The sequence below is a fragment of the Diceros bicornis genome, chromosome 4, assembly GCF_020826845.1.
Source record: "Diceros bicornis minor isolate mBicDic1 chromosome 4, mDicBic1.mat.cur, whole genome shotgun sequence".
NCBI lineage: Eukaryota > Metazoa > Chordata > Mammalia > Perissodactyla > Rhinocerotidae > Diceros > Diceros bicornis.
In genome coordinates, this window is record NC_080743.1 from 65,535,557 (window position 1) to 65,547,960 (window position 12,404).

At 44.9% G+C, this 12,404-nt stretch overlaps 1 protein-coding gene across 1 annotated transcript; it reads left to right on the forward strand.

Moving 5' to 3' along the window:
- The first annotated feature begins 251 nt into the window (after window positions 1-251).
- Window positions 252-5,559, forward strand: ITLN1 (intelectin 1). Its single transcript, XM_058536885.1, is given in 11 exon segments — window positions 252-308; window positions 1,315-1,384; window positions 1,637-1,654; window positions 3,182-3,429; window positions 3,769-3,820; window positions 3,823-3,926; window positions 4,382-4,401; window positions 4,403-4,484; window positions 4,486-4,498; window positions 5,377-5,419; window positions 5,421-5,559. Coding segments are annotated over 11 exon segments (846 nt in total).
- The last annotated feature ends 6,845 nt before the right edge of the window (window positions 5,560-12,404 follow it).

A 12,404-nucleotide genomic window follows, 5' to 3' on the forward strand; every position in this document is an offset into this window, starting at 1 on the left:
CTCAGCACCTGGCCCCAGTGTGGAGGGAAGGAGGGACTCTCTGTCCTGGAGGAAAGTGCTGCTGAGACTCAGACCAGGTCTGTGAGTGTTGGGAGCCCTGACTCCAGCTCAAAGATGTGGTGGGTTTAGGGCAAGGAGTCCTTGGCCTTGGAGTTTTTGTGGGACGGGGGTGGGGGGGGGGTTGGTTGGGACAGGCATGGAGAGAAAAACCATGGTGGCGACCTTAACCTCATCTTTTTCCTTAGGTAACAATGACCGAACTTGGTTTCCTGCTGTTTCTCTTTGTGGCCACCAGAGAGGCAGCGCAGGTGAGTCACTCTCCAGGAGCAGCAGTTCCTCCAGCTCACCTCTAAGTGGTGAATACCATGACTAGGCTGTGCTGCTGCCAGGGTCCAGGTCTCTCCTGGGCCAGAGGGGATGCCTTTGAAATGCACAGGGGCCACATCTTGTTGCAGACTTGAGATGTAGGCTGAACGCTGATTTCTGGCCTCTGGTGGGATCTGGCCTGTAGCAGTTAGGGTGTTGGCTGAGGCATGTACTGGGTCCAAGCTCTCTACCTCTGTGTGGCCCTGAGGCGGCTCTGGTAAGAAATGTGTCCCCTCTGAGCCATGCTCTACCCCTGTGGCCTTGGCCTTGAGATGTCCAGAGGGAGTTGCATGCTCTGTTTTGTGCCCAGGAATGCTCTCTTCACGGTCTTCGTCTCCACCACAAGAATAACATTGGCATTTTAAGATTTGTACTTCTCTTCTTTGTTATTTATCTATTTTTTTACAAAAGAAAAGCATATTCCTAAATATCATGTCACTTGATCGTCAGAAGATTTCCATTGACTAGCTTCATTTTAGGTGTAAGGAAGCTGAGTGAGGCTCAGATATGTTAAGTCTAATTCCAAAGACACTCAACTAGTAAGTGTTAAGCTACCTGTAACTGAATACCTCTGACCTCAAAGCCTGGGACTCTTTCATTCTTCTAGACTTCTAGAATTGTCTGCACACTCTTTACAGTTTAGACTAGCATACAAGGTTCTTCATTTGATGCCTCAGTTAGCCTCTTGGCAGGGTCTCACCACTCCCTACCCCACACTCCAGGTTTCAGCCACAGTAAACAAATTACATTTCTTCCACAGGCTGGGCTGTGCTTTATTTTTTTTCTCCATGTCTTTGGGCATGCTCTTCTCCCGACCTGGAATTATCTCTTCTTTCTACTGATAAGTCATGTTTCCTCTCTCAGAACAAGCTACGGGGTCAGTAGGACTAGGAGGCCATCTCTGACTAACCACTGACCTCCTTTCCTTGGACAACCCCCTGCCCCCAGACTGGCTCTGCCCACGGGCCCCACTTGCGTTTGCCCGTGGGCCGCCCCTGCTTCGCACAGGCAGGCGCAGGCATGTGGCGAGGGTCCCCTGCCCAGGCAGACGCCCTGAGCTGGTGCGCCCGGTGGGATGGGGGAAGGGGCACTTTCTTTCCCGCTCCCGCCCCCCTCTGCACTGGCTTGCGGCTGCCTGGGCTGCTCGGCTGGTGGGGGCGCCCCCACGGTGACTGAGCCACCACGGGGTGGAGCGTCGCCGCGGGCTGGGAGACAACTCCGAGAGTGAAAGCATTCTCCCGGAGAGCTGCCTTTTCCCGTCTCCTCTCAGTCCTGCGCCGGCCGCTGCGTAAGGTCCCCGCCCTAGATCACTGCCACTGGGGATGGGAGGAGGTCGCTTACCTCCTTCCACTGCTTCCCAGGGGATTTGGTACCCCCACCTTCAGACGAATGGCTGTGTGGTCCTCTCAGACGTCTCTTGTCTTGTGCCGATGTCCTCAGTTGGCTAATGAGTGTCCTTCTCATTGTATCTTAGGGGGGAAAGATTCAGGGACCACCACCTGCCATGATGCTGACGTGACTCTCAATATAATTTTTTGTTGACTTCTCAGCAACTCCTTCTAGAGGTAAGCTCTTGAGGGGATGTTTAATTTCTTTGACTGTCCAGTGGCTAGGGCAGGGCTTAGCACAAGTAGGAGGTCTTGTGGAGGGAGGCATGCTTATTTTAAGCCTGTGCTGGATGCTGGGTCAGATGAGCTGAATGGACACCATGGGAGACATCTCAGGGCCTTACAACCCAGGCAGTGAGGCCCTGCTGCAGTGTCAGAATGGGTGTGGGACTACGAGCAAGGAGAGGCTGGGTTTTGTGTCAAACCAACAGTAAAAATAAAACTCTGCATATTCTCCAGCCAATACTCTGCCCAAGAAATGCACAGAGAAGCGGACCTGTTCTTCTTTGGGTCCATCTCTGCCCAGAAGCTACAGGAGGTCAGAGATGTGCTGTAGCACATGCGGTGAGTGACGAAGCCTTTAGACAGAGCCCAGCCAGGATAATCAGGTTTTTGTCCACTGGGAGTTGGTTTTCAAATTGTGATGAAACATAAATAACATAAAATTTGCCATTGTAATCGTTTTTCAGTCTACAATTCGGTGGTATTAATTACCTTCACAGTCTTGTGCAACCATCACCACTGTCTGTTTCCAGAATTTTTCATTACCCTAAACAGAAACTTTGAACTCACATTCAATAACTCCATATTCCTCCCCTCCCCCAGCCCCTGGTAAGCTCTATTCTACTTTTAGTCTCTAGGAATTTGTCTTTTCTAGGTACCCCAAATGAACGGAATTAGGCAATATGTGCCCTTTTGTGTCTGATTTGTTTCACTTAGCATAATGTTTTCAAGGATTATCCACTTGCAGCGTGTGTCAGAACCTCATTCCTTTTTACCCAGTGTATGTATATACCACATTCGGTTCATCCACTCATCTGTTGGTGGATACTTGGGTTGTTGCCACCTTTGGCTATTGTGGATGATGTTACAATGAACACTGGTGTACAAGTATCTGAGTCTCTGTTTTCAATTTTTGGGGTTATATAGCCAGGAGTGGAATTGCTGAGTCATATGAATTTGACTGTTTAAATTTTTGAGGAACGTCATTGGAAGTTTTGATAATTCTATGTTTTGCCTCAGTCACAGGGGCATTATCTTCTCATCTTGGGGAGATTCTTGTGCTGATAGGGACACTCAGTGTTAAGACTCAGGGGAGGAGTCCGTGAGTCAGTGATGTTTCTGGTTCCCAGGATCTTTCTGGTTGTGGGGCCTGAGAAGGCCTATGTGCTCTCAGACAGGGGACTCTGGGCTGCTTCCCTCTGCAGATGGCCTGTTTTTTCTCCACGCTGAGAATGGTGTCATCTACCAGACCTTCTGTGACATGACCTCTGGGGGTGGTGGCTGGACCCTGGTGGCCAGTGTGCATGAGAACAACATGCTGGGGAAGTGCACGGTGGGTGATCGCTGGTCCAGTCAGCACAGCAGCAGGGCAGACTATCCAGAGGGGGATGGCAACTAAGCCAATCACAACACCTTTGGGTCTGCAGAGGTGGCCACCAGTGATGACTACAAGGTTGGTGCCACTCGCCACCCACTTGGGAAAAGGTGAGAAGCTGAGTGTGGCTGGACCATACCATGTAGAAGGGAGGGTTGGTAGATGGGGATGTGGAGACAGGGCTGGAGAAGAAAGAAATGCTTCCATATCATGAACCACAGCTTTCTCCCAACAAGGCTGTTAGGGACTTGGGTGGTGGGGAGGCATCATCATCTGCTGGAAGTGGGGGTGTCTGAGCACTGCTGGCCATCTGCCCTCCTGGAGCCCCGAGCTCTCGGTTCCACTGAGGGTGCATGTGTGGGCCTGGCGCTGAGGGACCTCCTGGCCTGGTCAGGCTCAGTGTCTGTTGATCTCCAGAACCCTGGCTACTAGGACATCCAGGCCCAGGACCTGGGCATCTGGCATGTGCCCAAAAGTCCCTCCTGCACGATTGGAGGAACAGGCCCCTGCTGAGGAGCCGCACCAGGAATGGCTTCTTCCAGAGTCTGGGACATAATCTGCTCGGCCTCTACCGGGTGCTCAGGGCTACTGGCTGGGGCTTGTTTTCATGAGTGTAGGGAGAAGCAAGTATTTGAGGTTTGGTATGTGCCATCTTTCTATGGGCCTGTCTCCCATGTTCCCCTAACCTTGATTTGCTGACTGCTTGTGTCCCACTTCTCTCAGGAATTCTGAGCCAGGCAAGGAAGAGACCTTGGGAGGGAGAGAAGGGAGAAGACAAGCAGGGCAGTGAGAGGAAGTGAGAGAGAGAGAGAGCGCACACAAGAGTGTGCAGGGTGGCCTGATCTGCTGGAGAAGCACAGCTCCTGAGCGACCGTCACCAGCAAAACGGAAAGATTCTTATTTTGACCGATTGTGAAATAATCACTGTCACTGAGACAGCATTTCTTCCCCTTTCTCCTCTAGGAATGGCAGCATCCCTGAGAGAGCCAAAGCTGGTGTCCTTACTCAATGACTTTTTTGTACCTTGTAGAAATTCCCAGTGAAACATGGAGAAGTGTTGGACTGACAACGGCCCAGCGATACCTGTGGTCTCCAATTCTGGTGATGCCCAGAAAACAGCATCGTATCACTCACCCCCTTGGCCAGAGTGAGTCTTTAATGTTCCTCTGAACTCTTAGTAGGAAAGGTGGTAAATTCAGTTGTGATAGTAACAGTTATTTTCACTTACTACAGCCCAGTTTTCTTTTATGAATGTTCTGTGTATTGTTTCATTTAATCTACATGACTACCCTAGAGGTCTGAACTGTTATTAACTCCATGTTACAGATCAGGAGACTGAAGCTCCGTGAGGTTCAGGGACTTGCCCAAGCTCACAGGGTGGACGTGGCTCTCAGCATTTGGACTGAGAGAATTTGGCTCCAGACTCTTGACTCCTAGCAACCTCACTATCAGCCCCCCAGTAACTTGTTAGGATCAGGCCAGATTCACGTGCACTGGGCAGAACAACCAACACAAGGGGGCGACAGTTTCATTTCTAACACGACGAGTAACCATCAGTTTATTTGATGCGAATCTAAGATGCGAATCTAAACTTGGCAGCATACTATCCTTCCCAGAGGCTGAGCCTATGATATAAAATTCAAAGCTGTTATTATGTATATCTGGGATTGGAGACTTGAAAGGAGAAAAGGACAAGTGTAAATAGGAACAGAGTGAACACACCTGCTGATGCTGCAGCTGCACCCCTGCAGGTGTTTGCTGGTGATTGTCCTGCAGAGGCGGGTTTCTCCTCACAAGCTCCCGGCAGAGGAAAGGCCCTCTCTGAGGATCAGCTCTTGGTCTCTGGGGTTGGGGAAAAGTCTCTCTTGGCCAAGCATGGGGCCAGGATGCACTAGCCACTGGTTACAATGTTGCAGTGTTGGGCTGAAGTCTGAGCTTTGGCCCAGAGAATCTCTGGGCTGACCTAAGGAGGCTGTTTCTAGCGTCTTCCTTGAATGCTGTTTTCTGCCTCTTCTGGGATTTCAGAGGAATTCACTGCAGGATTTGTCCAGTTCAGAGTATTTAATAATGAGAGCAGTCAACACTTGGTGTCCTGGAGTGAGAGTCACCAGGTGTCACACGGAGTACTCGAGTCCTTGTGGGGATCAAGAGACACCGTGTGTAAAGTTGTTTGTCAGTGAGCGTGTGTGTGGTGTGACTATGGTGTGAGTGTGTGTGTATGTGGGAAATATAACCTTCCCTGACTTCTTGCTGAGTCACAGGGGACAGAGCTGTGGGATCCTCTGTCCAGGTACAGACCTCCTGGACCTGTGAGGACTGACTCCCGGGACAGGTGGACTGGGCTCCCACCTGCGGCAGCCTTGATGTCCCCTGTAGGCCTGAGATCGTTAGACTCCTGTTGTGTTTTCCAGTCTCTGGGGGATGTCTCATGGCCAGGGGCACGATGAGGAGGGAGCCCTCGGGTGCTCAGAGTCAGAGCTGTCAAGAGCGAGCATGTTTACTCAGGACCCACTTCTCTCCAGATTCACGGTCTGAGACAAGGGTCCTTAGCTGCTGGCAGGTGACCCTGAAGATCCTATCTTTTCTTCCTTCCTCAGCCATCAGCTTGTCCCTTTCCCAGTCAGGATGAGGCAGCTCTGCTGTGAAGGAGGCCCTGGGATCTGATGGGGGAATGATGAGTGTGGGCGCGCTAAATGGGCAGGTCTCTGTGCATCCCTTCTCTTTGTGACAGCCTGGCTCTCGTGGCTCCTTTCAGCCAAAGCCCAGAGCACGTGTAATGCAGTGTGTATGTGTGCCTGCAGGTACCTTAACAAGGCATGCAGTGAGTACCTGTGCTGTGCTGGTGTGGGAGACACAAAGATGGCATGTTCCTTGCTCAGCGTTCAGTAGGATGGACATTCACACAAACACATAATTGTAGTCTGATGCATCCGAGGTATATAGAAATATTAGTGAGGGGCTACATGAGCACCTGACTCTGCTGGGATGTCAGGGGTAGTGACTGCAGGAAAGGTAACTTCTGAGCTGTGCCTTGACAGATGTATAGAAGTTGATGATGTATCAGTGCAACGTAGGTTGAGGGAAGAGCGCATTCAAAATCATTAATGTTAAAGGCACCATGTCATGTTGTGAGAGCAGCAAGCTGTTTGGTAACTTTGGAGCATAGGACGTATGTTGGGTAGAGGCAGGAGCTGATGCTGGACATTTTAACAGGAGCCAGATCATGGAGGGATTTCTACATCATGCCAGTGATTTTGGACTTTATGCGGTAGATGATATTTAAATGCTGCATTAAAGCATTTAATGGGAAGTTTGACCTGATCATCTTTGTGGTTTACAAAGATCATGCTGGTAGCACAATGGTGACATACTCTAGGTTGTGGGAGGTTCAATAGTCCAGATTAGGCCTGAAGTAGGGCAGTGCTCCTGGGGATGAATAGTGGATAATGATGGATTCTAAAGATTTTAAATTTATGACGAAAATGAATACAGAAGATGGGAAGGGAAGAAGTTTAGAATAACCTCATGGTCCTCATTTGGGTGGCTGAGTGTCGTTTATCATGTCAAGATGTCTGGATGATGAACCGATTTGGGGGTAACGAGGGATACCATTAACTCTGCTTTAGTCGTGTAATGCTTGAGGTACCTGTGTGGATATCCAGGTGGCAGTTGGATTTCGAGATCTTCAGCACAAGAAATATTTGGACTGGAGATAGAGATTTTGGGGCCATCGGTGAATTACTAGTAACTGAAGCCAAAGGGGTCATGCAATCTCTAAGGGAGAGAAAGACGTGTCCTCCACTGGGAAACAGCACTTAAGGAACACATGAAGGAAGAACCTAGCCAAGGAACCTGAGGAAGAATGTTCAGAGATGTTGAAGAAAAGTCAGGAGACAATGATGGCACTAGAGCTAAAGGAAGAGAGGTTTTTATGTGAGGAATGGATCCACACTGCCACTGGAAAGTCTGATAGGACCAGAGATTCCCACAAAGATGTCATTGGCCTCACCAGCAGAACTCTCCTTACCATGTCTCCCTCTCCTATTTCCCAGTACGGCATTGGTGGAGGAGGGTTCTCCCCTGAGTCTAACCCCTTGCAGTTTTGGGAGGATTTCTGTGGTTTCATTGGAATAGATACGGAACTCATGCTACTTTCTGCAAAAGCTGGGAGATAACTGGAGGCAGCTGTGCATTTGTTCTGCCTGTGAGAGCTTCATGGACTGAGACCCAGACCTCTTCTCCCAACCATGGGATCCCAAGGATGGAGAACAACTCACCTAGTAAGAAGAATGTTAATGGCAGAAGATAGAAGAAGAAATCCCATGGATTCAAGGCTTAGTGTTTTGTGAATTCTTTTCCTGCAGAGAGTGAAGCACTGTAGGATATTTCAAAACAATGTCTATTGTTCTGGTTGATTCTACTTTAACCACTTTTGTGCTTGGAATGTTAGGGCTTAGGAACCATGCTAGAGGAGCAGGCCACCCCCCACCCCTCTTTCAGGTAGCCCTTAAAATGGCCAGAGAAATTAAGGGCGGGGGGAAGCCTTTTATCCTAACCCTTCCTAACTCACTCACATGGACTGATCAATTTGTGTCCTTAACCTGAAGATCCTAAAGAAAAAGGAGTTCAGTTTGGGAGAGTGGGGGCTAAAGAAGGAAAGAGATTCTCCCAGTATCCATATCTGGTATATTCTAGCCATAGTTGTGGGCCATTCTCCTGGGGAATGGATGGGGCTGGCAGGCCTGTGATGATGGTGACATTTCTTGTGCTGTGGCTTGACTGCTCCTGGGCTCCCATCTTTGGGTACTTATTCAAAAGGAGCCAAGTGGCCAAATCATCCCCAATGTGTTATTGGTATAGATAGGATGTGGATGACATCAGTCCTGACTGACCCATGACTCAATCTTAGACATTTTATAGTGTTTTCCCCTAGGATGCAAATCTGATGATAACAAGCCCTTCCAATTCTCCCCACCTCAAGTGTCAATTATTCCTCACTGGCTAGAACATGAAGTTCAAAGTCCTTAGACCTTGGGGAAATTAGAAGATGGGGAAGAACAGGAAGGAATAGTAGGAGGAGAAAGGGAAGAAGGGAAAGAAGAAGAAGAAGGACAAAAAAGGGATGAAGGGGATGAGGGAGGGGAAGAAGTTTGCTTTGAAAATATCTGGGAGGTTTAGTTGTTTAAATTAGATTTATTTGGTCCTGGGTCAGAAATTGCTGGTATCTCTCTATCATCTTTCTTCCTCTATTTTTTTTCCTTGTCCCCATTCTCTATCCCCAAACACAGAATCTCTGCCCCTCATTGCTCTCAGGTGCCCTTCCTGCAACTGGAGAATACGACACGGAACCTGAACAAGTTTTCGTCTCTGGTTGGTGTTCCCCTGTATGTGACTCAGCTCCTGTGTGGGTGTGCACAGACCAGTGGTGGGACAGATAAGAGAACATTTTTTCTTTTCCATGTATTCCTTGATGCATTCATTCCAACAATATTTAATGAATGGGTATTAGGTTTGAGGTTAAGGGCTGGGGGTACAGTGATAGAGAAGACAGATGAGCCCCGTTCTACAGCTGCAGGTGGTGGAACCTACAGGCTATTTTGGTGCAAGCTGACAAGTGCTCAGATGACGACATCCAGAGGAGCAGCCCCAACTCCAGAAAAGAATGTTAGGAAGGACCTCTCTGAGAAGGAAACTTTACCTTAATTGTTCTCCCTTCCACTCTGGAGTGACCACAGAGATCTCTGAGCTGGGAAGCTTTGCACCTGTCATTGTTTTCATTGTGCCCCACATCTGTAGAGTGACGTCATTAAAGATCCAAGCTCTGGAAGTAGAGGAAGTTAGTCCAAATCATGGCTCCCTGAATTCAGCTGACCCTTGGAAAGTTATTCATATATCAAAGTCTCAGTTTCCTTAGCTGAATACAGATAATAATAAAATACAGATAATAACAGTAAAGTCCTCACATGTGGTTTTCATAAAAATTAGATAAAATAACATGTACACCCCTTCGAAGAGTGCCTGACTTACAGTAACTGCTTGATACTGTTAGCTATTATTCCATTGTATCCTTGAGAGTTTTAAAAAGTCTACTTCAATTCATTTTCACTCACTCATTATAAAGAAGTTTTGGGGCTCTTTTGCTGAAGAATCACTGCATTGTGGCAAACTCTGAAGCAGATGTAAAGAAAACTAAGACATGTTCCTTGACTCATAGAGTTCAGTGGGAGGGAGAGTGAAGTCAGGGGGATGGCAGGGAGAGACGTTTATATATGTAAATTATTCAAACTCTCTGAATACATTTTGTTTTCTATATAGTTTAAGAGACTAATGCATTACAAAATTATCAGTTTATGTGTTTAGACGCACAATGTACAAATATGTAATTTTGTGACATCAACAACTGAAAGGGATGGGGACAGAGTTGTAAAGGAGCAGAGTTTTTGTATGATAGTGCATTTAAGCTGGCACAAATTCAAATATGGTGTTATAACTTTAGGACGTGAAACATAATCCCCATGAATACCACAAGGAAAATAGCTATAGAATATACACGGAAGGAATTTAAATGTTTCACTACAAAAACATCAACTAAATACAAAAGAAGACAGCAATGCAGACAATGAGGGATAAAAAAGCTATAAGGTATATAGGAAACAAAGCAAAATGACAGAAGTAAGTCCTTCCTTATCAGCAATTACTTTAAATATATATGGATTAAATTCTCCAATCCAAAGACAGAGATTGGCAGAATGGATTAAAAAAACATGATCCAACTATATTCTGTCTAGAAGAGACTCACTTTAGATCCAAAGACACAAATAGGTTAAAGGTGGAAGGAAGGGAAATGATATTCCATGCAAATAGTAACCAAAAGAGAGCAGGATTGGCTATACTAATATCAGACAAAATAGACTTTAAAGCAAAAATTTCCAAGAGACAAAGGACTTTATATATTAATTAAAGATTCAATACAGCAAGAAGATATGACAATTAACATTTATATAACTAATAACAGACCATTAAAAATATATGAAGCAAAGATTGACATAATTGAAAGGAGAAATAGTGCTACAGTAATTGTTGGAAACTGTTATTCAATAATAATCTACTAGTCTACTCTGATAGTCTACTAGTCTACTCTCGATAATGGATAGAACAACCAGAGAGAAGATAAGTAAGGACATAGAGGCCTTGAACAACACAATAAATGAACTAGATCTAACAGGTAAATACAGAGTACTCTACACAACAAAAACAGAATACACATTCTTCTCAAGTGCACATGGATCATTTTCTAGGAAAGCCAAATATTAGGCCAGAAATTAAGTCTCAATAGATGTAAAAAATAGATATCATACAAAGTATCTTCTCTGATGACAATGGGATGAAGTTAGAAATCAACGGAAAGAAAACAGGAAAATTAAAAATTGTGTGGAAATTAAACAGCACACTCTTAAGTAACCAATGGATCAAAGAAGAAATCACAAGGGAAATAAAAAAATACTTAGAGACAAATGAAAACAAAACCACAACATACCAAAACTTATGGGACACAGCAAGAGTAGTGCTAAGGGGGAAATTTATAGCTAAAAATGCTTACATTAAAAAAGAAGAAAGCTCTCAAATCAATAACCTAACTTTAAAACTTAGGGAACTAGAAGAATAAGAAGCTAAACCGAAAGCTAGCAGAAGGAAGGAAATAAAGATTAGAGCAGAGATAAATGAAATATAGAAAAAGAATCGAGAAAATCAATGAAACCAAAAGCTGTTTCTTTGAAAAGATCAACAAAACTGTCAATCTTTGGATGGACTATGAAAAAAAGAGAAAAGACTCAAATTACTAACATCAGAAATGAAAATGGGGGAGATTCCTACTGATTCTAGAGAAATAAAAAGGGTATAAGAGAGAACTATGAACAATTGTATGCTAGCAAATTGGATAACTTAGATAAAAATGGACAAATTCCTAGAAACACAAAACCTATCATAATTAAATCACAAAGAAATAGAAAATCTGAATAGAGCTATAACTAGTAAGGAGATTGAATCAGTAATCAAAAATCTCCCAACAAAGAAAAGCCCTGGATCTGATGGCTTCACTAGTGAAGTCTACCAAACATTTAAGGAAGAACTAACACAAATCCTTTTCAAACTTTTGAAAAAATTGAATAGGAGGAAACACCCTCTAACTCATTCAATGAGGCCAGCAGTACTTGCTGCCAAAGTCAGACAAAGACACTACAAGAAAAGACAACTACAGATTGATATCCCTTATGAACATTGATGCAAAAATCCTCAACAGAATATGAGCAAATCGAATTCAGTAGAATATTAAAAGCATTATATACCATGTCCAATTGGGATTTATTCCTGGAATGCAAAGATGGCTCAACATACAACAATCGATCAATGTAATCACCACATTAACAGAATGAAGGATAAAAGCCCCACGATCATCTCAACGGAGGCAGGAAAAGCATTTGATAAAACTCAACACCCTTTCATGATAAAACCAAAATAGGAATAGAAGGAAACTATTTCAATGTAATAAAAGCCATAGATGAAAAACCCACAATGAGCCTCATACTCAATAGTGAAAGACTAAAAGCTTTTCCTCCAAGATCAGAAACAAAACAAGGATGACCTTTTGCTACTTCTATTCAACATAGTACTGGAAGTTATAGCCACAGAAATTAGGCAAGAAAAAGAAATAAAAGGGACTCGAATTGGAAAGGAAGAAGTAAAATTTCCCTGTTGGCAGATGATATGATCTTTTACGTGGAAAACTCTAAAGATTCCACAAAAATATTGTTAGAACTAATAAATGATTTCTGCAAAGAAGCAGGATATGAAGTCAACACGAGAAAATCAGTTGCATTTCCATACACTAACAATGAACAATTTGAAAAGGAAATTAAGAAAACAATTCCATTTACAAATGCATCAAAAAACATATAATACCTAGGAATTAACTTAGCCAAGGAGGTGAAAGACTTGTACAATGAAAACTATAAAACAGTTCTGAAAGACATTAAAGAAGACACAAAGAAATG